Raw genomic sequence first — 27,810 nt, 5'->3', positions numbered from 1 at the left:
TGTCCCTACCTCTGATCACTAACAAATTCAACATTCTTTACCACTTGACCTTCATATGAGATCAATTTATAAAAAAATTGTTCATAATTTTTTATAGTTCGGTAAAAAAAAATTGAAAATAATCTTGTTTTACTTACAGGGGTTCCAGGCAGTCCTCTCTCTCCAGGAAAGCCTCTCAGCCCTGGAGGCCCATCTTTTCCAGGTCCTCCTGGGGGTCCAGGATCCCCCTTGGTGCCTTCCTTTCCCGAGGGACCAGAAAGTCCCTGCTCACCTGGTGGACCTGGGGGTCCTGGATGGCCACGCTCACCCATTGGGCCTGTCTCTCCTGATGGCCCCTAAAGAGATAAATGTGGAGGCAGAAGGGATCAGAGAAAAAAACCGAGAGCAACATTTATGATAGTTATGAAAAATAAGAAAAACAAGAGCAAAACAAGTTTTACCTGAGGTCCAACAACTCCAGGAGGCCCAGGTGGCCCCGTTTTACCTTGGAAACCCTATGAAAGAATTGTTTAATTATCAACAAAATCTTCAAACTGCTGTTAAGATCAAACATTATTATTCTCTAAAAACAATTTTTTAAAGCACCACATTGTGTGGATATAACTTCAGTCTGAAGAAGAGGTAAAACAAAAGGCAATTGCATGTGTTAATGCGAACTGGACTAACAACAAACAAGTTAAAAATTGAACAGAATCTCGATGTTAGCTGAAGAATGTAAGATGAAAATGAATTCAAACACATTCATCAGTTTTGATCAGTAATAACAATAATAGTAGTATTTTTTCATTCAAATAAGGTAATAGGAATTACAACAAATACATTTATTACTTTACATCTTCAACATCACACAAATAGCTGCCCAAAACTGATCAATAAAGAAAAGAAATAACAAATAAACACTATAAAAATCCACCACGAATAAATAATTCAATCACACGTGTCCATAAATTAAAATGATTCACTGGGTGGATTTCATAGCAAGAGAGTTGCAAAATACAAAATAGTCGAGCCAGTTCAGCAGTGTGGCTCTTTCACGTTCAACTCCAGAAACCAGACTTCAAAATTATATCTAATTATCTAAATCAAATATTATTACCAGTTCCCTTACTAGGATCATTTTTAAAGTCTAACTTACAACTTCTCCTCTTTGCCCAGGATGTCCAGGAAGTCCATCCTTTCCTGGAGGTCCCTGTAATGTAATTTTGAATCCAAACAATAAAACATTACAAACTGTACTTAAGGAAGATAAAACATTCATACACAAATGTCAATGCTTCAATGTGATCCCTTGCCTACTTGTTATCCACAACCCAATGTTAAAATGAAAGCAAAAAAGTTGGAATTTTCTCAACCTTCTAACATTTTCCCCCAGATTTTTCCAATTTCTGATTGGCTTGTTCATATTTATAGTATTTTTGCAGCTAAAAACGAATAGCAACATCAGTTATTTGGGGACTTTAAAAGAAGACAAAATATTTTCATAACTCAATTAAAAGCAAGTAATTTTGGACGAAGTACTGACATTTTGGCCAAAGTAGTTGTTTACTTTGTCCACATCAGCGTTTTACACATTTTAAGAAACAGACAATAAAACATTTTCTTACAGGAGGTCCTTTTGGTCCCGGGAAACCGTTGGCTCCCTGAAGCCCAGGCAATCCCTGATGAGACAACAAACAGAGAAGGGTTGATAATAGACAGGGATACATGGAACCATTTTATCATCCATCAGCAAAGCTGCAAATTAAAAGAAAGTTACTGTAAGGGTAAATCATAAGGAAGAAATGTTTTACCCTTTCTCCAGGAGGACCAGGGGGGCCATCACTGCCGGACGTTCCCTAAACGAAAACAACATAACTTGGTTAACAGCATTTAAGATAAAAAAAAATCTTGGTCTATGAAGGTATTTAATCAACAGAAACATCACAGATAGTTTTCAGTTTGAGAATTATTTTTAATCGTTATTTTCTCAAAATATTTTGTATTTTCACAAAAATTTCAGTGTTGCTAGGCTTTTGGTATTAAAATGTGACTTTATTTCTGTGAAAACTGAATAAAACTAACCCACTGATAACTGCAAAAAAAGAGAATGTCAAAACATGAGCATCACAAGCAAAGAAAAAAAAACAACCTATATCTAAATAAAAAAAAAAAATGCAAGAAATTGGAAGCAGTGACTAAACAAACCTTGGCTCCTGGTTTTCCAGTGGCTCCCCTTGGTCCTCTCTGCCCTCTGGGCCCCTGACAGTTTGAAAAAAAGTACTTTAGTGTTTTCATTGATGCTTCCCTATAAACATATTTTTCAAATGCTTTATTTTTTTTTACATTTAATACTACTACTAATATATATATAAACATATTAGTAACAAAATAGATCATATAATCACATTATATATTATTCTATAAAATAACAAATTAAAATTTGATTAATTAATAAATCCATTAATCAATTATCAGAGAACTGCTTTAAGAATCAATTCATACTTTTGAAAAAAATATTTTTTTTATGACTTTTTTGACATTAAAATTCTCTATTAATGTTGTTTAATTCTTTCAAATTGTCTCAAACAGGCAAATGAAAAAAGTACCGTCGGCCCTCTTTGTCCTCTTGGTCCTTGTTTACCAGAAACACCCTGAGGGAAAAAAAAGACAAATGTCCTAAAATGAACTGTTTCTTTTTTGTGCATTTCCTTGATCCATTTGCTTTCATTGCTTTCGGTAAGATTTAAAAGGAAAACTAAAATCACTCAGAGCATTGGTTGCTCACCCTTGTTCCCTTCTCGCCGTTTGATCCCGGGAAACCAGGAAAACCAAGTGACCCCTAAAAAAAAAAAAAAAAAAAAAGAAAGAAACATTACCAATTTTGCCTGCTTCCTTAAGCGGAAAACAAGATAATGAGTCTTCTTGTGTAAGTGAGATTGTGTCTTTGACACCTGTGTCTGTTTCTCTTACCTTTGGTCCTTGTCTTCCAGGATATCCAGGAAGTCCAGGAACACCAAGTTTACCCTGGAAAAACAAAATGAAGAAGTTACTAATTCTATCTATCCTAATCTAATCCTAATCTAATCAATGCTGTTACTGTATTGATTTATTGTGTGACATCTGAAACAGTTCAAAAGTTTAAAAAAATTACAAACTCAAACAAAACAAACAAAAAATGAAATAGCATAAAACAGCTATTTTGATTTAGGGGAATAGGAAATCCAATTGCACAGATTTTTTTTCTTAGAAAAATTAAGAAAATACCAAGAATGTCTAGATGTCATAGTCAATTATCTATTCTTTGAACTTCTATTCTTTAGATTTTACCATTATTGAATTTATATGTAAATGAAAAATAAATGTTTTTTTTTTATTTCAGTATAAAACCCACATTCACTTGGTTATAAAAGAGATTTTAAATTTTTTATTGCTACTTTAACAAGGAAAAAGGCATATTAATAAAATCTGCTGTTATATTAATGCATTTTTTCATTAAATAGAAAGTCTTTATCTCTGCAGTCCAGGTTTAAATAATGTCCATCAAATTATTGTTCAAGTATAGTTACTGTAAAGTTTGGTTTTAGGTGCTCTTGTGTTCACAACTTTTCTGTAAAATTCTGTTTAGGCACAAAAAAAATATTGATGCCAACATTCTATAAAAGGCATTTTCCAAAGTTTGAATGAGTCACGAAAACCTTTAGTTTATGTTTCCTCAAACGTTTGGATAGATTTGTGACATTTTCCTGTTGTTTGAACATCAAAAACAGCTGTACTTTTGTCAATTTCTGTAGTCAATCAACTGTCTTTAGAGGTGATGCATGTTTCCTCTTTATATGTTCACTATAATCCAGATTAAAAAGGACATTTAAATGCAAGTTTGGAATAATTCATCTCAGGTGGGAGATATGTGAGACAACTCCCATACCAGTCATAGTGAATAAAGATAAAAGGTCAATTGAACAGTAAGCAGGGGAAAACTGTCACTCGACCTAGTAAATGTAACACCTTTTGGGGGAATTTTATTGCGGCTACTGGGATATTTTCAGTTTAACTCTAAATATTTTATCATGTTATGTTGCTTCCTCTTATCACCCTTACCTTCTCTCCAACAGTTCCTAACGGTCCAATCTCACCGGGCGGTCCAAGACGGCCCTTGGGTCCCTCTGGACCGTCCTCCCCTCTTGGTCCTGGTAAGCCAGCCTCACCCTGAAAGTAAGAGACACAAAAAGATCAGTATAATAAGTATATTAAATAAAGTTGCTGATTTAATTAGTCTATTATTAGTTAGGCTTTTCATTAATTTTACCCGTTCTCCTTTGACTCCAAAATCTCCTTTAATTCCTGGGAAACCATCTTCTCCCTAAAAAAGCAAACATGTATTTAAGATTTATAAATTATGAACGTGAAAGCATTCATTTCACAACTGAGAAGATGTTGAAAACATTGAATTGGAATTAGATGTTTACCTTCTCTCCCTTGTGGCCTTTTAGCCCCCGGATTCCTTGAGCTCCCTGCAACCAAAGAGATACTTTTTAATGATGATTGCAAAAAATAAAAATAAAATCCTCAAAAAGTGCAGAAATAAAAATATGTATTTGTTGTTTAAATATTTTTATTCACATTATCCAAATGGAAAAGTAACTTTCAAGATGATTAAATAGTTGTGTAGACTGACCTTGATGCCTCGAGGGCCAGGATAACCAATAGCTCCCTGAGGACCATTGGGACCCTGGACAAGATCAAAAAAGCATAAAGTTACTGTGAAAAACATGTTTTTTTAATAACATTAATAGATTTAATAAAGTTATTTTATATGAATAATAATATATTGTTGAAGGAAGTTGTAAAAAGGACACCCACCTGGTTCCCTTTGGTGCCTGAAGGCCCTTCCTTTCCTGGGTGACCCTGAGGGAAAAAAGGTGAGCATTCTGGAATTAGGAAAATATGCAATTCTGGTGCACTAGATGTACATCAACAACAATGGCATAAATTGATAACAGAGAAACAAACTTACGGGTGGGCCATCAGCTCCAGGCATTCCCGGCAAACCTGGTTTTCCAGTGGGACCCTAAAGAAAGACAAGATCATCAGCTTTGGCAGCTATTTGCCTTCCAAATGTCTTCCAACCATTTCTGTTTGCTAAAAATATAAGTTTGCTAGTTAGTACAAAATAAGATCAGTGGGAAAATCCTGAAAGTTTTTATGGTTTTAAGTTAAATAAATGCAGTCAGCCAAGAAAAAGGATTCCTAGTCTGTGACAAATCTGAGAAGTACACAGGGCCTGACTGGATTTTGTTGTAAGAAAGCGGCCCCAAACACTGGCTGCTTTTACAACACACTTCATCACTTGTTTCAGAATGAAAATTACACAAGAAATACATGAAATGAATGCTGGATAAGCTGCTTTTAGCACTGTAAATGCTGGAAGTCAACAAGTGTAAACAGCACGTTGATATTTGTTCAGCTGGATTGCTCTCATTATTTTTCAGCTAAAACGTTTTTTTCTTCTTTAACATGTCAAAACTTCTGCAGTGAAAAGCAGAAAAATGTTATCAGTGTTAAAACATGGTGGTGTAAAATACACAAACAGAAATTACAAAATGATACTCAAGTGGAAACTCATTGTTTTACTTTTAGTTACAAACTAAACATTTCTTTATGAAACAGCACTGGTTCTTTTTGTGAATTGAGCATTTTATCATATTGTATCATAGTTTTGTACAACATAACTAGAGATTTTTCATGTTCAGTCAGTCATGCTGATGACAGCAAAAAGATATTTTAAGGAGAAGCTTCTACAAAACACTTTTATCAAACTAATCGCCTTATGCAATTTTGATATGGTTTGTTTGTTTGAAGTAGAGAGTGTAAACTAATGAATATATTATAAACCTGTACGTTCCTATTAAACACAGTGTCGGGAATGGTTATGAGAAGGTTACAAAACAATGTTTATGGTCTTTTACTTTCTCTCCAGGGGGTCCAAGAGCTCCCTGAGGTCCAGGCATTCCCTGTAAAAGACAAAAAATAATACTTTCTTATCATAAAGGTAATACATTCTTGCATTTTACCATTATATCTATATAGATGACTAAATAGGTGTGAGGTTAGAGCTAACTATTATTCTACAGGTATAAAGTTAACCATGCTCCAACAGTCATGCATTTCTGGGCAAAGATGATCACTCGTTAAGCCATTCTTGCATTTTAAGTTTTTGGAGTTCATCTGATAAAATATTTGTTAGGTTTTGTCAATCAATAAAGATCCTTAGTGCCAACTATGAACTTCCAAAGATACATTTTACAGAAACTCCAACCAAAGCCAATACTTAGCTAAATGGATAATTTGTTGGATAAATCCAGCAAAGTTGCCATTACAAATAATTTACAGCCGTGTATTGAGATAGTTCACTGAAAACTTGGAATTCAGAAAACTATGCATTGAGGGATGTTTCTTTGAATAATATGATGCAATACAAAGAAATGTAATCATAGATCTTTGGAGAGTTGAGTTGAATTGAATCACTAAATACTGGGACAAGTATAGATTAGCACTTCTAATATGTATCTAACATTTGTATTAAGTTTCTATGAAAAATAATTTTATGGATATATAACGCAGTCTTACCTGAGTTCCGGGAGTTCCTTGCATCCCTGGGGGTCCTGGCTCTCCTTGAGGACCCTGAGAGACAAACAGAGAAAATGATGCAGCAGCCACCGATGTAAAACAAAAAAGTCAAAATGGAGAAAAAAGAAAAGAGGAAAGATTGTGACAGTATGGCTAACACGCTTTTTGATCCTAATGCAAGCAAAAAAAATGTAATTGTAACTATTACTTACCAAATTTCCCTTAGGACCATGAGGTCCATCATTTCCTCGTACACCCTAAGACAAGATAATAAACAAAAGATTTGCAGTTTTACATGAATTAAAACACAAATGTAGTTGATCATATGAATAAATTACCACATGTAATGTACAGATCAGCTGATACAGTATGTGGTGAAATTCCTGCTGTTAATGTCATTTCTCTGCCTTAGTTAAATCTTATTTTGAATGTATTTGTTTAAAAACCGATAAAATCACACATGACTACTTTGTATGAGCAAACATAACCAATGCTTTGAATATAAAATTGTGGTTAAAAGGTCTTGTTTAAGAATTTATTTTAACTTTCAGCATGAAAATACACAGGTAAAGCACAATATAGTTTTATATGATAAAGCATGTGTGGTTTGTGAATGTATGTGTACACTGGGGAATGGGACTGTGACTACAAAGCACTTTGGGCCTTAAACAAGGTAGAAAAGTACTAAATGTAATTTGCCATTACTATCTAAATACTAATATCAATAGTTCATAGTCTGACAATAAGTGAATATGTATATGAAATAGATGTTATACATAGCGTTGAAAGTTGTCCACTTTACCCTGCGCTTTGAGCCTAAATACCTACTATAAATGCTAAAGTGAAACCCGTGTGAAGGAAAATTACAAACTGCTTTGGAATTGTTTAACTCACAGGAGGTCCAGCGATTCCAGGTGGACCTTTTGGTCCAAGCAAACCACGAGGTCCCTGAAGATGCAAAGAAGGACAAACAGAACACACAACCATTGCAGTTTAATTAAACATCTTCCTTTCAGAAAACGTGATATTTTTTAAAAAAGAAAAAAAAGTCACTGTTTCAGTTTACATGTAATAAGAAACACGAGAGATGTCAAAAGTTGCCACTGAAACACTCACGGGTTCACCTGGGAGTCCTCTGGGTCCAACATCCCCATCATCTCCCTGCATCACACAGTTATAACAAGTCAAAGATGCTTAGTCATCTAAAAAGTATTTAAAAAGCATTCTTGTTTTTAATGTGTGTACCCTCTCTCCATCCTCTCCTTGAGATCCTGGTGGTCCCAGTGGTCCTGTATCTCCCTGACAAGATAAAAGAGAAAATAAGGAAGAATTATTTTTTTACCTGACTGTTAGCAAATATTCACAAAATGTGCATCATTTTAAGGTAAAACATTCAAATGGTGCACAAAACCATTATTTAACTCACTCTGTGTCCTTTGTCTCCAGGCAAACCAGGAAGACCATCAAAGCCACGGTCACCCTGAGATAACAACAATGCACTTTAACTGTAAAACCGCTTTACAAGATGAACTGATACATTATTTGCAATGTGACACTATGACACATAGACCAGAAAAATGATTCTTCTTAAAATGAGGAAAAAAACCCAAGACAAAAATCAATTTCTGTTTATGATCTGGTAATATTAGAATAAAACAGCTGTGACCAAAAATGAAAATGAAAAAAAAAACAGCATACAATATTTTCAAACACCAATAACGTCATTGGGAAAGTGATAGAAACAAGATGCTATTTCACCTTTGTTCCAGGCTCTCCTGGCATTCCTCTTGCACCATCAGCACCAGCACGACCCTGTCAGAACCAGACCAAAAGATGAGATTAGAAACTTAGACTCTTACTTATCAAGTCATTAACCCAATAAATATTATTTAAAAATAATTACAAAATGGTTTATGGACCGACACAAAACTTGACAAGCATTGCTAGTCACATCTACCTCTTATTTGAGAAGAAAATCTTCACTAGAATTCATGAACTGTAGGGATGTAAATATTATGTCATACAGCAATAAAATATACTCACTCTTCTTCCTGATTTGCCTGGAGGACCCATCACACCCTGTGGTCCTCTTGGACCCTGATGAAAAATGAGAAGTGTATTATAAATGTCTCTTATCAATGTTTTATCCTTGGTTTAATTCAAATGTATAACTACATGATCGCATGCCACTAACATTTCTTGAATTTTCTAGAACCATCACTATAATGTGACACAAGGAGTCAGGCATGGTGAAGTTAAAAACTTACCTGTGGACCAGGATCTCCACCCTCTCCTTTCAAACCTGGACTTCCTGGACTTCCCTGTAGAAAAAAAAATCCTCATTTTAAAAAATACTAGTTTTTCTCAAACAGTCCAATGATGAAAGTCAAATATTTTTTCTGGAAAAATGGAGTAAGAATCATATGTCATGTAAAAAATTCAAACTAAGATTTCAATATTAGTTAACCTACTAGAGGTCCAGAGCGTCCGGTGAATCCCATTGGTCCAGGAGGTCCTTTCAGAGCCATCTAGAGACAGTAAAATCTGAAAATCTGTTCTAAGAGATATATTTTGTCGTAGTGTGACAAAAAGAACAATTCTTTATAAATTACATTATCACCTTTATTGTTATATTTAGCTTTTTTAATGGGCTTTACATTTTTATTACTAATAAAATGTAGCTTGTAGTATGTCAAAAAGTCTTGTAAAATGTTCATAAAATGTAAAATATAGTAATCATTTTCTAAGCAATATCTGTAGAAGTTATGCATATCAAGCTTACCCAGCAATTTTTACTAAAAACTAGTGTAAAATTATCACTGGAAGTAATGAACTCAATAGTAACTCACCCTAGCCTGAGACAAGATAGCTGCTGCCTGAGCCTCCTGAGCAGACACAACAGGACCCTTATCTCCTCCACTCTGACCAAAGCGGAACTATAGAAACAAAAGGACAAAAAGAGTTTCAGACTGTGACACATAACCTCTCTTGGAAATGAGGAATGAGAAGATCAAGAATTTTTCAAAAGCAAAAAACAAGCAGCAACCAAACAAACCACAGTATGAATAAAAGCTTGTAAAATGTTATCATTAGAGAATATGTTGGTATTTTGTCTTTTAAATTGTCACTTAAAAAATACATTTTGTAACCTTTAACCAAAATTTAAAGTTACTAATGCTGTAATTTAGAGGTCATCAGTTTGCAACAGATAACAAAAAAGTAGGAGTGACTTACAGGCAGCATGACTGATGTTCCAGGAGGCCCAGGAACTCCATCAGCTCCCGGCAAACCAGGTCTTCCAGGAGGACCCTGCAGGATGGAGAGGAGGAGCGGTAAGCTGGCAGGTGTGAGGAGAGACAGGCATTGAATTGTGCCTCTTTGAAAAGCTTGAAAAGCTTCAGATTACAGTTAAGTTACTGCACTTTTTGCACAATTTGCCTAAATAAGTGGAACATAGACTCACCCTCTCTCCAGGGTCTCCAACAGAACCAGGAGGTCCAGAGGACCCAGGTGGTCCACTAGGACCCTGAGAAAGAAAATAAAATTTTTTTTATCATTTTGCTTGGCATTGAAAGTGTTTTATGAATTCTGTGACTCACAATTAACAAACATAACAAACATGGCAATGAAGAAACACAATAAAACGACAAATTTAAGTAAACTGCATTGTTTTTTTTTTTTAGAAAGTGAACGTGTTTTTTGAAAATTTAAAAGGAAATTATGATAAACTTACAGCAGGTCCTTCAGGCCCTGGAGGTCCATCAATTAGCATTCCCTGCAACAGACATAAAATATAAAAAAAACAGAAACAGAATTGTGTTGGTGTCTCAGCTGGTTAATGAGGACAATAAACACTTCTGCACTTAAATTTAAGTGTTTCAAGTCAAGACTCAAACAAAGAACTGCAAACTAACACCTTAGTGAACATCCGAAGAATTAAGATCTCTATCTTGGATAACATTAAAGGGAGTAGCTTTTAAAAACTGAAATTAACAACAGATTACACACTTTTGACAAACCTTTTAAATGGAGATTAGATGAAGGCAGAATGCTGACTAATCCAAATCAAATTCCTAGATTCAGCTCCAAAACTATCAAAGAATTATGTATTTCAAAATGTTATATTATAGTCCTATAAAATCTATGACAAAAAATTAAATCTCTACATATTTAATACTTTAATTAAACAGGATTCATCATCACATGAGTATTCCAGCAGAGCACATCAGTATCAGACTGCAGGCTTACAAGATCAGAGTTTGATTGTGAGTTTGATCTGGGGTGTCAACTAACTTAAAAATGTAGTTAAACTATTGCAGCAAGAAAATCTTCAATTGCCTTTAATGAGAAAACAGAACAATTTTGGTTTCACTGGATAGGTATAATAAAAAAAAACTCTAATGTATGTGGTAATAGAATATCTATAAGTAAACATAGCAGGTAGTCTTTGACAAAGAAAAGAACTGTCAAATCTGTTTTTTAAATATATATATTTTATTTGAATTGTTTCATAAACTCATCCGTTTAAGCACACCAAAGGCTTTAAGACAAGTTATTACTTACAGGTTCTAGAACAGCAGGCTCTCCTTTCTCTCCCTTTTGACTTCGAACAGAGGCCTGGGGAACACAAAGAGAAAGCACATGCCGCCAAGAACAAAAAACACTCATTACAGAGGCATGTGTTTGCTCACAGAAAATGCAAAAACAGAAACAGGAAACAAAATAAGAACATTGACTGAAATAACAACAGCTGTAGTTTGTCACAGAAGCACAAGCTTTCCTCCAAATACCATGAAGTCGTTCTTCACATTAGGGGTCCATTACTTGTAGAGCGTTCTTTTCAGTATTTAGGCTTTTGGGCTTAAATACGTGCTAAAATAAAAGGCATTCAAGTTGATTACACTTTCCAATGCCTTTTTATGCAGGGTACGTGATAGCTCAAGGTTCTACTAAAGCTCAATAGGATTTGCGAGTTTCTGAAACAGCAGTAGCAACAGCAAACATCACTTTTTTTTAAACAAAGTTCAAACCAAAATCAGTTTGGGTCAGATTCTAGACCATTAAGAATATTCAAAGAAATGTTTCATGATGACTGATTGAGTTTGCCACTTCTAATTTAAAAATGTACCTTAAGGTACAATGGTAATTGTGATTATACTATCAGTACACTTTAAGCATGGTAAGTTGTTTCCCCAGTTTTAAAAATATTTTGTCCAGATTAACATTTTGCTGTCTATTTAGCCAAAAAGAATGAAAGACAGCATATATATATATATATTAAATTGCCTTCTCCAGCTGACTTTTGATAAATGGCAACTTCAGTCAGGTCATCTGAAAAGACACTGAATACAGTTTCCCAAAGACTAGGATCCAGGGTTGGTCAAACTGATTTTTTTTTAAACTTTGTTAAATGTTTTGCCCTTGGAGCAAAAGTTACTTACGCCTCCCTCGTCTGTCACAGCGGACAAGGCAGGGCCCATGTAGGCATCAATGTTTCCAGTCTCTGGAAGTGGATCACTGTAGTCCTTGTAGGAATAGTCGTATTCCTTAAGGCCCACATCCCCAGTCACATACTCCTCATTGAAGATGTCTCCACCCACACCGCCTGCCTTGGTGGCATCTACCTCTTCCCCCACCAACGCTGGTTCCACCTGGGGCTGTGGTAATATCATTATAGCCACAATGATGTAGAAAGAAGGGCAAGAAAGAATAAGTCAAGCAAAGAAAAATAAAAAGGTGCAAGTAAGAAGGGGGGAGGGTTAAGTCTAAATAATGGATTCTTACCTTCTGAGACCCAAATGGCATTTAAAGACACAACAAAATGCTTCTGATACTGCTTACTGATCATATCTTTTCCCATCTCATGGACTTACACCATTTACACTGCTACAAGTGGAGCTGGTTATTTAACCATGCATTTTGTGGTACAAGCACTGAATTTGGCATGGATGTACTTTCGGATCCCATCTTTCAGAAAAGCAGAAAATAAACTTTACCCCACCCTTCTAAAAGCCCTTCCCACGAGTTGGATTGGATGGATGAGCACCTCTTGCAGTCAAGGTCACGGTCAAGCTCCTCCCACAACAGCTTAGTGGGGTTTAGATCAAGTGACTGCACTGGGCACCCTATTACAGATAAAACACCAGATTCTTCTCTAATAGTTAATGTACAATTCTGAGGTGTGCTTTGGATCATAGTTCTTTCGTAGGAAGAAATTAGCTCTAATAAAGCACTATCCAAGGGGTGGTGCTGCAAAATGGAGTGATAGCCTTACTCATTCAAAGTCCCTTTTACCTTGAACAATTTTCCCACCTTACCAGCACCAAAGCAACCCAATATCATCATGTTACTTCAACTTTGCTTTACAGATGACATCGGGCACTGTTCCAACATCTTTTCAGTTGTTCTGTCTCACAAATGTTCTTCTGTGTGATTAAACAACTCAAACTTCAATATGTCCGTCCATAACACTTATTCCAGTCTTTCTCTGTCCAATGTCTATGTTCTTCTGCTCACATTTCTTTTGTTAGCCAGTCTAGGATATGGCTTTATTTTGCCATTCTGCCCTGAAGGCTAGCATCCCTAAGTCGTTTCTTCACTGTTCACACTGACAGTAAATTTAATGAAGCTGCCAGTTGAGGACCTGTGAGTTCTCAAAATGGAGACTCAAATGTACTTATCTTCTTGCTCATTTGTGCTGCAGGGCCCCTCACTTCTTTTTCTACTCTGGTTAGAGCCTGTTTGTGCTGTTCTCTGAAGAGTACACACCATTGAAGGAAATCTTCAGGTTCTTGGCAATTTCTCTCATGGAATAGCCTTCTAAGAACAACAAAAGATTGTTGAGTTTCACTTGAAAGCTCTCTTTTTCTGGTCATTTTGAATGCTTAATCGACTCCACAAATGTGATGCTCCAGATACTCAAACGAAGGTCAGGTTTATAGCTTCTCTAACCAACAAAACTGCTTCAACTGTGTTAACATGATTGCAAAATGTTTTTCTAATCATCTATTCTGATACAATGAGTAAACACATTGTACCATTAGATCACTGGGGTGATAGTTGCTGAAAATGCGCCTCTAATCATGTAGAAAATGCTGTAGGTAACCTTCAAGTTTAAGCTGTTCATTTTGTGCATGAACAACCCATATTGTTGAGACTGGAGCAAATAGACAATTTTGTAACAATTGAGTGTGTGAGCATCTTCCAAATGGCTGCAACAGGGGATCCTAAGATACATCCATGCAATATTTGGTACTTTACAACAAAATGTCTGCTTTAAATCAACCTAACCAGTTCCACTATACCCTTTATGATTTACTGTTCAGCTCAAGGTAGCAGTTTCGCAACAAAACATCTCATAATCAGTTCCTGTATTACAGCCCAAAACCAAATTACTCTGCATTAGTTTTGTAGTAAATAGAAGAAAGACCATGCATTTAAGACTTGAGCATGGTCTTTAAACACATTACAACTGATTATGACAGACTTTGTGAAAACACGCACAGTTATAGACTCTACTTTGCACATCAGAAACTAGGTTATTTTACCCATGTACTTACCGTTTCTGCCACACAGTAATTGAATGAATTCAGTGGATTAAAATTCAGAAAACTGAATATTTTTGATAACAGATAAACACAGGTCTGGCTTAAACATATCTTACCATGCTACAAATTTTTCCACAGAAGAAAAATAGGTGTATCACAACTGGATGACAAAACAAGGTTGACAAAGTCGAAGTCTGTTTTTTTATCCCTTGTATTCTTTTTCAAACAAAAATGCATTTGTTTCTGAAGTTAAACCTACACATCAAATACTTTCATCTGGATCTGGTATTCACAAGATTTTTGTTCTTATGTTTAGATGTCAGACAAATCACACAAGCATCTCAGCATAAGAACAAACAAGAATCTTGCTGTTAGGGAAACCGAGGTCCAGACAAAAGTGTTTGAGGAGGCAACTGTTGTGCATTCTCTTTTGAAGAAGAAGCACAGTGATGTGGTTAGAAGTGTGAAGAGATGTAGAAAGCTCTTTACTACAAAGTCTGGGCTCACCATCTTAAAGGTACATATTTTTTTCAGTTTCAATCACGTCGGTGAAGGTTCCCATGAATCCAGGTGACGTCTTGACGTTGAGTCATGGTATCTAGACTTAAAATCCTTTCTCTTGAAAGGTTTCACCCCTCATCCAAGTGGTTTCATCATTAAGTCACTTGGATGAGCAGTAAAATGTTTCAGGACAGAAGATTTTAAGTCCAGATACTTTGACTCATCTTTAAGATATTAAATTTCCAAATCTATTTTGATCATTTGGAAAAATCAAATAGAAAATTGTCATATTCTGTTGCTATTCTAGTTTGATGACCTAATGTACAGTATGTCACTGATTAGTGTGTCGTTTTCTTTTACCTGAACCGAAATCTCTTCTTGTCCAATCACTTCACCTTCTGGTTGTGGGATCATTCCTTCATAGAAATATTCAGTCTCTGTAGGGGTGTATCCAGCCTCAGAATTTTCAGTGTCTACATCCTGATTGGTTGAGTTGACAGGTAGAGAGCAGGAAGGAGGTAAGCAGATTTGGTTGGAAGGTTATTTTCAAAATCTGCTTCAGAGTGATGAGTTAAAAGAAGATCCATCAACTGTGGTTACCCACAGCTACTTTTTTTATCTTGCGACTCAATTTCAGATTTCTAAAAAAAGAAATTTTAGGAGGTGCCAGAATAACAGTTACTTTAAATTTTGCACTTGGCAACATTTAAAGATATATTTTGACAACTTTCCTTAAATTTCTTTCACTTTATTGCCAAAAAATATTAGTTTTTTCTTTAAGGTCACTAGTGCTGCCACAAAAGGTTATTTTAATAGTCGACTAATCACTGATATTTTTCAGACTAATCGGGTCACGCGCAAACTAGATGTAAAGCACATCATCAGCTTTAAACTAACTAAAAACTAGCATTACCTGCAATAATGCTAGTGTGAATGATGTAAGCTGAATTTAGCTGCTAAAGATGCTAGTGCTGATAGCTAAAACGCTGAAGCTGATAGCCAGCTAAAATACTAGTTAAATGCCAAATTAGCCTAAAAAAACTGAAAAAAAGCCTAAAACAGCCAAAACAGCTAGCATGCAGCTGAAATATTAGGTTAACTACAAAATAGTCTAAAAAACATCAACAAAAAAGCCTAAAATAGCTAACATAGCTAGCATGTAGATTAAATATTAGCTAAAATCCAAATTAGCCTAAAAAACGGAAAAAACATAAATTAGCCAAAATAGCTAGCATGTAGCTGAAATATTAGCTAAACTCCAAATCAGCCTTAATAAATGGCAAAATAGTCCAAAAAGCTAGCATAATGCTATTATAATTTTCAACTTTGCTACACCCCGACTTCATATAATATAAAGTAACAACTAATCGACTATTAAATTTGTCGTAGACTATTTTAATAGTTGAGTAGTCGTCGATTAGTCGACTAATCGTGGCAGCTCTAAAGCCCACAAGGCAAAATTCTGAAAGGATGAACACTTGCTCTCATCATGACAGAAATCATATATACATCTCTTTAATGGAAACATCATTAATTGATGCTCCAAGATGTTTAGTTTTACCTCAATCCAAATAAACAACTCAATCAGCAGCCTCACAGAACACTATCAGTTAATCGATTGTATCACTCACTGTTCACACATCACATGAATGAATGAACAGTACTAAAAAACTAAAACTTTGGCTCATAGTGTAAAATAACACTAAACTTCAATGGAAAGCAAACAAGTTTGCCTCTTGTTTCTGTGAAGCTGCCTCACTTAATAATCTAAAACATAACAGATGACAAGAAAACAGAAGAAAAAAAGGGATTCAAAAAGAGAAATAGACAATGTCACAGGGTAGTCCTGCTGTGTGGCATGTGTGGGAAATGTAAACATTTGTGCTTTCTAAGCTTCAGTTTCTGTATTAAAGCAACCAATGCTCATTCATTTCACTGGTTCATTCAGTTTCTCCAAAAAGAAACAGGCAGAGCCATGGAGTTAAGTCAAGTTCTGAGATCCAGTTTTAGTAGCCTGAGGGAAGTGGTATCAAGTGAAGTGAAGAAAAAAGAAACTATCAAGCCATGCTTGAATATACATAGCTATATATCATATGGTGAGGTGATTATGAGTTTCATATGATATAGGAGGAGAAGGCAGCCTGCTTGTTATGACCCAAATTCCATTCTGAAGACCAGCTTTTGTATCATCAAGGACTTGCATCAAAATAGAGATACTTATTGTAGATCCAAGATGACAGAAGAAGCTAGTAAAGAGACTGGAGAGATGGGACAGAGGACGTGAACCCTCGTTATGTACCTGTTGAACACCGATGATGGCATTCTTCTCTGGGACTGTAGTTCCACTCAGGAAAGTCAGGTCGAATGGTGGGAAAGCTCTGTGCTGGGATTTGACATTACTGTCCGCAGTCACCTTGGGTTTTGTGGATCTGGGTGGAGTGGGTCGGGGGTTGGGTGTTGAAGCTACTTGTGTCGGAGCAATCTTTTTGACCACTGCTTTTTTTGATACTTGAGGAGGAAATGTTTTAACTTTTGTGGAGGCTTTGACCTCAGCTTTCACAGGAGTTTTGACAGATTTAATTTTTGCAACTTTTGTAGGCTGAGGTTTTAAAATCTTTGTAGGCTTTGTTGGTTCCAATTTATTTGTTTTCGAAGCTTTTACAGTTACTGGTTTTGTAGTGGTTTCAAGTTTTGCCTGACCTGCAGCTACTTTAACATTTTTTTTTCCAGACAAAGAAGTGTGTTTGTTATTGCCATTGGCCTTAGCCTCATTGCTGTTTTTGTTTTCAGCTTTTCCATTTGCTTTCCCCTTTGACACAACAGCAGCTTTTCCATTGCTATTGGCTTTCTTCTCAGCTGAGGACTTTCCATTGACTTTTTTTTCAATTACAATCTTGCCTTTACCATTGCCATTCACCTTGGATGGAACTGTGGGTTTGGTTCCATCCTTGCCATTGCTATTTGGTTTTGCTAAACTTTCCTTTCCATTGCCATTGGCCTTTGCTGCATTGTTTGGTTTATTTTGAGCTACTTTATTACCAATACCTACACTTGTAGGTTTAGATTTAGGTGCTGATGTTGGTTTGATCTTAGACAAAAATGCATTGGCAGCAGTGGGCTTTGTTTTGGTTGACTTGGATGCTTTAGTAGGCAAAGGGGGTTTAACCACAAGTTTGTATGGTCCAGTCTTTTTAGCTTTAGCTGGTGTGGGTTTGGGTTTTATCAGAGGAGATTTTGTGGAGGCAGTTTTCCCACTGGGAGCTTTTTTCTAATATTGTAGTCATTGTGTGGTTGACATATTTAGAATGTAGAGGTGCAAATCAACAAAGAAAAACAGAGTTTGTAGAAAATGACAAAGACAGACAAAGGGATTGGGAGGGGGTGGAAAGCACAAACAAGGGATTGACAGAAAGAGAAAAAAAAGGACAAGGGTGGATGGTTTTAAGAAACAATGACATAAAGATGGCTAAGGCTTGGATGATTTACTGAGACTGTGCAGGCATTACTGGATACAGCATTGGTTCAAAAACAATTCATTTCAAAAGGCAAATTTTGTTTCACAAACGACATTCATAAATTTAGTGATTCTGACCAATAATATTTGAACTGATCTTTTGTTAGTTGGTCTGCTGTTTTCTCCAGTAATGCCATTCTCAAAATTTAATGACAAAGCAGCAATTTTCTTCCATTAGAAACTGGAGGCTTCGGTTTAGCAGAGGCACTTGGGTTGTGATTGGTCAGTTAAAGCTGGCTGCTCAATACACACACAGACTGTTGAGAATACACTCACACACACAAATCATTGAGGCATTAAGCTGCTCTGCTATAGTGCACTGAACAGCTTGGGAAAGTGGTTTCCAATTTTGGTTCTCAAGCTGCTTGTTTTCCATCTCCTGGTTTTTTGTCACTTACTACAAGAATCATTTATGTTCAGTTAATCACAATCTGGGATCACCTAATTCAGGTTTGGAAGCTGGAAAACAAGTAGGGCAGTAGCTCTGGAGGATCAGGGTTTGAAACTACAGGTCTACCAATCAGGCAGTGAGCTGATGCTGTTTAGTCATGCAAAGAAATCCACATAGAGGGGAATTTGGCACATCAGAAAAAAAATCTCAGTAATAAAATAACTGCCAACATTCAAATGGCACAGTAAAACATGCAGCTAAAATTACAATACATACAAGTGAAAACTGAAAGGAAAAGATACCTATATGACAGGATATAGACCACAGAGAGGGACACACTTGTGGAAAATACAAATACTAAAATGCATGTGCAACAACAAATGAACTTGTGAACATGGAAAAAGAGCTCAAATGTTCCTATTTTATTTAAACTCAGTGCAAAAGTGGGTGCATGCGTAGTATTCAACATAAACATCAATAATTCATGCGTAAGAAAAAACATCAAGCATAACAGATTAAATTGAAAATATTTTGATGAATCAGGATCCAGAATAAGTAATATTTATTCATGTTTACAATATCATGCAAAGAATGTTAGCCAGGTCTAGCATACAACAGAAAGTAAATATGTATAATAATGTTTGTTTTTCTTTATCAACTCTCAATGAGTCACACAGCTAATCTATGGACTGATATTTACCAATGAGAGGTTTACGTTTAAACTTGCTTATCTTTAGTTTGTAAGAGTTAGCTTAATATGTAAAAAAAAAAGACCATTCTCAGACAATAAATTGTTTTGATATATTTTATAAACACCTTGAAAAAATGTATGTATTTAGTCTAGTAAATCCAAACTTCATATTTATGGTGATAAACTATTACCTTTTTTCTTCAAGTAATGCAGAATTAACTAAATAGATTTGAGCTTGCATTTAACTTTTTGGAATTCTTACTTAAAAAAAGAGTTCTACTGTATTCATGAAAACAATGGTTAGATTTTAGCTAAAACTGCTTCAACATATAAAATAGGCATAAAAAATCCTATTGTATGTACATTAATTACAGAAGAAGGAAGAAAAAGACTGTGTGTGTGTGTATTACAACACAGCTCTAAGCTGTGCCTCCACTTCCCAGTGCCCCAACTTGACCACCTCTGATCACACATTATCCACATATGGAAAACATTTTACACGATAACAAAACATCATATGGAGTACAGGCAATCTTGTGTGTGAGAGGACAATCTGAATAATAAAAAATGTGAGACATAAATAAAATAAGGGAGTAATGGAGTGATGGGAGATGAGAGGCTTACATGTTGTGGTATTCATTAATTAAAGGTATATTTTGAGTATTTTTTTACTGTGAAAATAACAGCTTACTATAAATGAGATCTTTAACATTTTTATCTCTCATTTCCCTTCTGTTCCACAAAACCAGCACATTTTCCTTCTCTGGCACCCACTTTACCTTATTGGGATTCCCAGGTTGGGGAGGGAGGGATGCAAAGGAGAAGGGAATGCCTGTTGTCTCTTCATAATAATAGGGGTATTCATGGTCATCCTGCTCCTCATCAAAGTACTGAGAGCAACAGTGAGATGGAAGAATTGAAAGATAAGAAGGGCAGGAGAGTACATGAAAGCGAGACAAATGCATGACAGAAAGCAATGGGTTGCCATGGGGATGACAGATGGATGAAACTATTTTTTAAAAGCCACAAAAACAGCATGTTGATAAACTACAAGAAATAGCAGAGAAGGTAAAAATAAAATGCAAGGTTTTCATTTCTCATTTCATCAGATTCTATGCAACTTGCAAATCTCTCTACTGGCAAGAGAACTTGATGAATGAGGAAATGATTTTAGGTTTTTTCAGTGCAAACTTTTCAACAGCATCAACATGGCAGCATAAGACATTTTACAGCTCAATGGGGATTCATTTCAGTTTAAATATAGGGATTGAAGGATGTCAAAAATTTGAATTGAAGTAAAATAAAATTCCTTTGCTGCCATATTTCTCAGCTTGTGTCAAAAAATTGTGAAAAAGTAAAAACCTATGATGCATTTATTGTGCAAAACCAGTTTCAGTAAGAAAATCAAGACTAAATCTCTGAGCCATCTTTATGAAAAGACACGTAAACTAGAAAACAAATTAGATAATAGTCTAATTTGCATTTACAAAAAAAATCTTCCTTTCAATAAAAACGCATACAAGCAAAACAAAAAGAGTAAAAAAAAAGGTCAAAAAGTGTTTGCTGTATCATCCTTTTCCCCTACCTTTCTGTGTTCCAGTGCAGCAGAGCAGAAAACAGTGACAACTAATCCCCCGCTGTCACTCCAGCGTACTGTTTATAAAACTGCAGGTTTGCTGAGGAGTCGTTTTTGACAGGAATAATATGTCAAAACCTCTGCTTTTCATTTGTTACTCTCAGACACACAGACGGTGAATTTGAGGAGGAAAGTGGATCGATACAAACTGATACTAATGAAAAGAGTGAATGAGAAAGACAGGGAAGCAGAGCAGCACTTTGATGACATAGTCAGATGACCCAAACTGACCCTAAGGGCTTCATTTATTGGCTGATCTATTTGTTTTATTATGTGTCCTCAAAATTAGTCCTCATTCCTATTATCTGGCTCACAAGACATTACATTAAGTTAATAAAATAACTAAGTATAGAAAGACACTCGAAAAACACGGATGTTGTCTAGTTTTTTAGTTTTGTAACTAATATGTATCCTTTATATCATTTCTTACCCTAAAAATTCCACAAAACTAACTATTTATACACTACTGGTTTTATCTAAATGCTGTATACTGACTTTAAATGAGTCAGCTTTACTGGAGTTAGAGATGATATTTTGAAAATTAACAGTGAAATATAGAATTTCACAATAAGAGATGCAACTTGTTATTCCAAAAAAGGAATCTTTTAGGGATTTTACCATAACTAAACAGAAAAAAATGAAAGAATAGCAGCGTTTAAGTATTGATCACAAGTGCCAATTTTGTTGGTGTTCGGGTTTGTGTGAAGCTGCGTGTTACTTACATATGTGTTGGGGTCTTGAGCCTGGGTTTTAGGCAGAGGGGAGTCACAGTCTGGGCTGTAATGTTCACAGAAATCATAGGCAGCTTGAGGGTTGGAGGCAATCAACAGTTGTTGGATGTCTCCCTGTGAAGAAACATGTTTTCATAAACTGATATTTATAAAAAAAAAGTTTTTCAGAAGCAGAGTACAGTATTTATTTCTTAAAACATCAAAGAAATAACCTTCAAATGTACAAAACTGCTCTTTTTCAAGCTCTGACCTGGAAAACTTCTGTATCAAGTAGGCGAGTACCAAACACTGTGATGCCATTAGTGTCAATCTCAGCATTATTGCTGCGGGGCAGAGGACGGGTCATCGTCTTCTTGCAGTCCAACAGCAGTGTCACGTTTTTCTTGGAAACAGAGAAGGCGATGCGATGCCACCTACAGACAAGGAGAATGAATTCCAGGCAGATAAATATGTGACGTGGATACAGCTCTGAAAAAATAAGCCAGCACTAAACTAATGAAAGTTACATACTCAAGACTCAATGAGGTACTAATATTTTTTCTTTATTTAAAATAAAAACATGAACATTAATACTACAGAAATAAACTTCTACCAATGAGCCAATTTTTAATAAACTTTAATTAAATTGAAAACCATTGACATCTTTGTATTTGATAGTCTTTTACTTTGTACTCTTTATCTGCCATTTTTGAGAGAAAATGTTTTACTTAGGTTTGTTACGATACATATACTGTAGAAAGAGATTTTTAAGGCACAACCAAATTTTTTCTATTTCAGATTTGAGGGTGTTTTGTGACAACGGTGTTTGATATGCTTCCCGTGATAACTTTTGACTTCAAAATCACTTATTTTATATGTGTGAGAACACCAAACACACAATCCCAACCATGCCATTTCAGAATTCTACCAGACAAAGTCTGTTGTCATTGGTTACTGACTTGCCATCAGCCAGGTTGACCCCTCTGAAAAGCGGGTAGTCCTCAGGAGCTGGCTTGCCATTCTGATCCTCGTAGAGGAAAACAGGTGAACGTCCCAGTTCGATCCCCAGCTGCTGAATGCCGTTTTCACTGTAGATGGAGAGGAGGAAGGCTTGGACACCAGCCTGGGCTTTGACAAGAGCCATGATAGAGAAGTTCTCTGGGAAACGCCCTGTGGATGTAAAAAAAAAGGACAGAATAAGAGGACGGAAAAGAAATAGCATAATTAACACTTGCTCGTAGACTGATCTATTGATGTTTTATGAAAAGAAATAAAAGATGTTTGTCAAACTCATGAACGGATTAGTCAATTAACAAAAAATTTTTCAAACTTCATTCTGGGATTGCTGGGAGACAAAAACTTGACAAAGAAAAAGACATAACTTTGGGTTAATTTCAGATAACAAAAGAACAAAAAGTGAATGTTGTGTGATAGTGCAAACACTTACTAAAAATAATTTTAGGAGGTTAAATCATAATTAACACAGAGAAAAATGTCAACTTATGTCATGATTTGGAGAACATGTTTCAAATTGAAAACAGATAATTGGTTCTGGGAAAGGAACGGATGGAGAATTGATCTTAAACGTTAAACTTTTATTCTTTACTCCTTCCACAGAGGACATGTTATGGTTCCACAAACTAAGAATTTATAAAACAACCCAAAACTTCATACAATGAGCACTTTCACATAGGCAAAATGTGCCAAACCTGTTTTAAGAAACGGCTATAAATACATTAAATATATGACAAACTGAAATATACATATTTTTCCTGTATAAAACACATGTCTAGGTTAAATGTGCTCTATGTTATGATATATAACCCTGTAACGCAAGTGTATAGTTTTTCACTACCGTAGCACCTTTTCCATTTCTAGAACTGCATTCGGTTCTCTTAACACAAGACAAGCAAAATCATGGCTGTCAATTGTAAATTACCAAAACTGTTTCAATGTAAAGCATTTTATGGGAGATTGTTTTAACAATAATGTCGATTTAGTCTTCAAATCATAAGCTTATTCTAAATTAAATTAAATTAAATTAAAGAATTAATCATTAGTATCAATCATCTATTGTTAAAAAATCCTTGAAATTGCTTTCGGCAATCCGTCAAGGAGGATTTTCAGATCCTGTTTATGGTAATGATGATATTTATATAGAAAAATAATTTATGTACATTTTTTATCTTTTATCAGCACTTTTATGTGTCAGTCTTAAATCTTTAAAAACAGTTTTATAAAGTGTCCATTATGACCAACAAAACACCTTCTGTGAAGTTTTGTTTTCCATTTCTGCAACATAGATGTGAAACTTTGAAACTGCAATACTAAATCAAAGTACTTCTGACATATACTGTGTATTCAATAGGTTGGTTATTAAATTCTCAGCAGCCTTGTCGATAGAAGCTAAAGTCCAGATCTTCAGAATCCTACCTGAAAAGAGCTGATTGGTGGGGGCAGAAATCTGTGCCTTCTTGGTGATGCGATATGCATGATCAGGACTACTAGAGCGGCGAGACGTGCAGAAACCAGGGACTTTCTTCACACCCTCGGGGAGAGTGGGAACCTGCAGAACTTTCAGCAAATCCACTGGATCTGTTGAGTCAAGACAAGAAAAGAGTATTAACAGACTTAAAAAAATATTTGAACATGCAGCAGCTGAAAGCTCACATTGATGTTAAAAAGCAAAAAGTAAAAAAAAAAAAGCAAATTCAGTGGCTTTCTACAAAGCATTTATTTTTTTAAGAACCACTCCAATAAAAAAAATGTGTTTTGGTGTTTTTAACATGTTTTTGTGGCATTTTTCTCATGATTGATGACATATATCAAATAATTGAAGATTTAAATTGCACATCTGAGTATTTCTTTACTCAAATGGTGGAAAATCAGGAGCAGATTAAAACATGTCATTTGAAAAAGCTCTCGGTTGAGACGGAGCAACTGAAATGGGCAGGTCAGAGCCTCCCTGCTCTGCTCCATTCCTATGCATTGAGTAGCAGACAAATAGAAACAGTCTCCATTTTCCTCATTTAAGCTGGCATGTGGCTCAAAACTATATGGCTGGAAAACCCTGCTAATTTTAGCCTGGGGTTGTGAGGGGCACTGAGACAGTGGGAGAGATTGCAAACAAAGGGATGATGGGATATCAGTGGAGGCTTACTACCACAACAGTCCCGCCCACAACTCAATCAAATATCTAATGAACTCCTGCCGCTATGTAGAAACTGTCCTAAAAAAACAGACCGGTTTTTTTTGTTTGTTATTTTTTTGCCTTAAAACAGCGGAATTATAATAAAAAAGACCACTGGGAACACTTACAATATACCAAAAATAATGATTATTAATTACTATTTTCCTGTCTCAAATTTAGGTTCATACAGTTTGGGAAGGACAGGACAGAGTACATATGACCAGAGTTGTTATCTGTTTAACAGGTGATTTTATGATAATATAAATGTTTTTACACCATCATGTAGGAACATTGCTTCCTTGTTTTGTTGTTTTATTTATCTATTTATATTTTAAAGCTTCATACATTGTTCTAATTTATCATTTCCAATCTTTAAAATGAAATGTGACGAGAAGCCTGTTAAAAAAAACAATTTTCGGCAAATTATCAGCATAAATAACACTTGACTCAACTATCCTTTTTCAGGACAAAAAATATCACATTTATCTTAGCAACAGAAAAGTGATCAAATATATCAGCCGCAACAGAAGCCCTAATCAGATATCATAATCAGATACTTCAAAGATTGACACTTGATGAGTTTTCCTGCTGTGGTAGACTTGTAAATGATGCTTAATGTAGGCTTTGGTGTAAAGGGTTTCACACATTTTTCCAAATCCGCTGCTGCTTCTCTTTTTAATAAAAAGATTTTCCTCTTTTCAAGCTAGATATTTTAGATTAGATCAGATGGGTTGAAGAAAAAGCTCAGTTTACAGGAGAAGTGCTCGTTTTTGCTTAAATTCATCAACAAAGTAAATATTTATATACTTATCAAAAGATGTTCACTGGTTAAAGCAAAAAATTATGAAGACGGCAGTCAGTAAAACTCATTCTCATAAGCACACTGACAGAGACAGCAAAAGGTCACTCTGACATGATACTGACAGCCTCCTATAAACTGCTGTCATCTTCATGTTGTTTAAAGACACTGAGTCCACAGTTTTATTGATGCTCATTTTGCAAGTAAATACTATGCAAAAAAATAATGTAAACAGAAATAGTAAGTATGTTGAAATAAGTTTTAAATTGACATAAAAAAATCAAAGTCATGTTTTAAATACAGAGCCCCTTATAAAAAAAATAATAATTCCACCTGTTAAGAGGATTATGCCTTTTACCCCTGTCAAAAGCAATCCAGAGCTGCTTTAAACCCTGCAGTGTACCTCAAAAGAGACTGAAAAACATGCATAACACACAAACTGTGCAAACAGGACGCTCACAGATGTGTTTTGCAATAGCGAATTGCTATTGTGCTGCTATGCAGATTTGAACTGATTCTATGACAGCTTTAAAGTTTAAACAAATCATGTCAAAGTTCCCAAAACTATTGTTGGAAAATTGCTTGAGTTTGAAAGTGTACATTATAATTGTCTTTATTTTTAACAGATGATTATATTCATTCACAGCTGGGAATTTTTTAAACTAAAGTTACAGTGATAGTGATGCGTTACTATAGAAACCTCAGGGGTAACTAAGATAAAGACTGCACCCAAAGTGTCAACTGTATTAGCTCAAAAAAGAAAAATATTTATTACTAAAGTCATGTAAATAAATAAAGTGAAATACAATTAAAACAGCACAACAGCTGGTGTTCATGATATTAAGGCCAGTAAACACTCTCTGGTAAGGAAAGATACAATGTGATGAATATAAATCCCAAAGCATTTATCAGTATGGATTAAAAACTAACAAAAAAGTAATCCTCTCATTTCTCAATAAACACATTAAAAGTTACTTTTAAGATAAAGTAACACACAATGTCCAAGGATAAACATATTATAAAATAAGATCAAGGTTAGTCATATTTAGAGATGTCAAAATGTCGTATTGTGCCTTTTATCAGTACCACCCTCCAATAGTGTCATACTACAATATAGAGAATAAATAAAGATAATAGTTGGAAAGAGGAGGAGCCTCAAATGTAAGAAAAAAGTGAATCCTGTCATTGTTAACATAACATATTAAGTTACAATAAATTAGGATAAAATGAGAAAACAGGTACATAAATTGAAAATATGCAAATCTATTTTCCAACTTCAATGTCAAATTTCAACCCTCTGAAAGCTAAAAGGAAATCATGCTTTCCATAAATGTAAGGCTTCAGCAGCGGAATGTTCTGAGTGAATTATACAGGTAAAGGAAAGGAGATCAACGAGAGGAAAAAAGGGACATTCAGGCACAGTCATGTGTGTGTACTCGTATGTGTGTTTTTGGGGGGGTCAGGCATTGACAGTAGACAGTATGGTTCTGTGATGGCAGGATACTGGATCAGATTGCAGCCTGAGCTCCCCCAGCTCGTCCAGCACAATGTGGCACTCTGTTCCTAAGCCCAGCTCACATCTGCAGTCGGGGCCCTTCCTGCCTGTAGGACCACAATCACAACAGAAGCACACCCACGAGAAATAACACACGGCACCTACAGAGATACACACAAGCCGGGTCGGGAAAAGCGTACCTATACACCTCGAAAGATGAGAGACAGCACAAACGAATTCAGACAGAGAACAGATAAGAGAAAAAAAACTCTTGTTTTCTTTTTCTTCCTTCCTTTCACACCTCTTCTATTTATTTGACCATAAGCACTCACAGATGGGACAAGTCTTTTGATACACGTGTGAACCAATTAGTCACCTGTCACTGAGACAGGAAGCAGGACTGCAGGTGACTAAATGCAGTTAGTCTACAGGTGTCTGCCCATAGGCACAAGCTTTGGCTACAATTCTCTTCCAGGGGTATAATCCCTAAACTGAGCATCAAGTAAAACACTAATGCTGCTGTAAAAATGATTGGACATAATGATATGCTCTTTGGTACACAATGGGACACTGTAGTTTGGAATGCCTGTTTTTTTTTCAACAGGTGCTCCAGACAGAAACAGTTCCCACACTGTTTGTCTATAACTCGGAGCTCTGAAATTCTTCGTCTGACCAAACATCCAAACCACCATCTTATTACATGGTGACAAGAAGTGCGCGTGGCACAGCC

At 35.6% G+C, this 27,810-nt stretch overlaps 1 protein-coding gene across 5 annotated transcripts in view; it reads right to left on the bottom strand.

The window, feature by feature from the left end:
• The window catches only part of col11a2 (collagen, type XI, alpha 2), a 44,650-nt gene that overhangs the window by 10,390 nt on the left and 6,450 nt on the right, over positions 1-27,810 (bottom strand). For 2 of the 5 annotated variants that reach the window (XM_036214133.1, XM_024297117.2), the window contains exons 2-39: positions 24,030-24,191; positions 22,556-22,766; positions 21,868-22,030; positions 21,609-21,731; positions 20,030-20,140; positions 15,015-15,134; positions 12,048-12,263; positions 11,170-11,223; positions 10,340-10,381; positions 10,070-10,132; positions 9,841-9,915; positions 9,456-9,542; positions 9,078-9,134; positions 8,874-8,927; positions 8,650-8,703; positions 8,365-8,418; positions 8,033-8,086; positions 7,852-7,905; positions 7,723-7,767; positions 7,501-7,554; positions 6,819-6,863; positions 6,607-6,660; positions 5,946-5,990; positions 4,994-5,047; positions 4,840-4,884; positions 4,655-4,708; positions 4,446-4,490; positions 4,286-4,339; positions 4,078-4,185; positions 2,950-3,003; positions 2,765-2,818; positions 2,586-2,630; positions 2,185-2,238; positions 1,791-1,835; positions 1,605-1,658; positions 1,136-1,189; positions 441-494; positions 138-335 (exon numbers count right to left, since the gene is read on the bottom strand). In XM_036214133.1, the coding sequence (XP_036070026.1) occupies positions 138-335; positions 441-494; positions 1,136-1,189; positions 1,605-1,658; positions 1,791-1,835; positions 2,185-2,238; positions 2,586-2,630; positions 2,765-2,818; positions 2,950-3,003; positions 4,078-4,185; positions 4,286-4,339; positions 4,446-4,490; positions 4,655-4,708; positions 4,840-4,884; positions 4,994-5,047; positions 5,946-5,990; positions 6,607-6,660; positions 6,819-6,863; positions 7,501-7,554; positions 7,723-7,767; positions 7,852-7,905; positions 8,033-8,086; positions 8,365-8,418; positions 8,650-8,703; positions 8,874-8,927; positions 9,078-9,134; positions 9,456-9,542; positions 9,841-9,915; positions 10,070-10,132; positions 10,340-10,381; positions 11,170-11,223; positions 12,048-12,263; positions 15,015-15,134; positions 20,030-20,140; positions 21,609-21,731; positions 21,868-22,030; positions 22,556-22,766; positions 24,030-24,191 (2,969 nt within the window). Of the gene's footprint in view, positions 1-137; positions 336-440; positions 495-1,135; positions 1,190-1,604; positions 1,659-1,790; positions 1,836-2,184; positions 2,239-2,585; positions 2,631-2,764; positions 2,819-2,949; positions 3,004-4,077; positions 4,186-4,285; positions 4,340-4,445; positions 4,491-4,654; positions 4,709-4,839; positions 4,885-4,993; positions 5,048-5,945; positions 5,991-6,606; positions 6,661-6,818; positions 6,864-7,500; positions 7,555-7,722; positions 7,768-7,851; positions 7,906-8,032; positions 8,087-8,364; positions 8,419-8,649; positions 8,704-8,873; positions 8,928-9,077; positions 9,135-9,455; positions 9,543-9,840; positions 9,916-10,069; positions 10,133-10,339; positions 10,382-11,169; positions 11,224-12,047; positions 12,264-15,014; positions 15,135-16,953; positions 17,923-20,029; positions 20,141-21,608; positions 21,732-21,867; positions 22,031-22,555; positions 22,767-24,029; positions 24,192-27,810 lie in introns of all 5 variants that reach the window. The other 3 variants (XM_036214132.1, XM_024297099.2, XM_036214134.1) reach the window with 2 other exon arrangements.

The sequence above is a fragment of the Oryzias melastigma genome, linkage group LG11 (genome assembly GCF_002922805.2).
Source record: "Oryzias melastigma strain HK-1 linkage group LG11, ASM292280v2, whole genome shotgun sequence".
In the NCBI taxonomy this organism is placed as follows: Eukaryota; Metazoa; Chordata; class Actinopteri; order Beloniformes; family Adrianichthyidae; genus Oryzias; species Oryzias melastigma.
The sequence above is the reverse complement of the archived record's forward strand: the minus strand, read 5'-3'. Positions and strand labels throughout refer to the sequence as shown.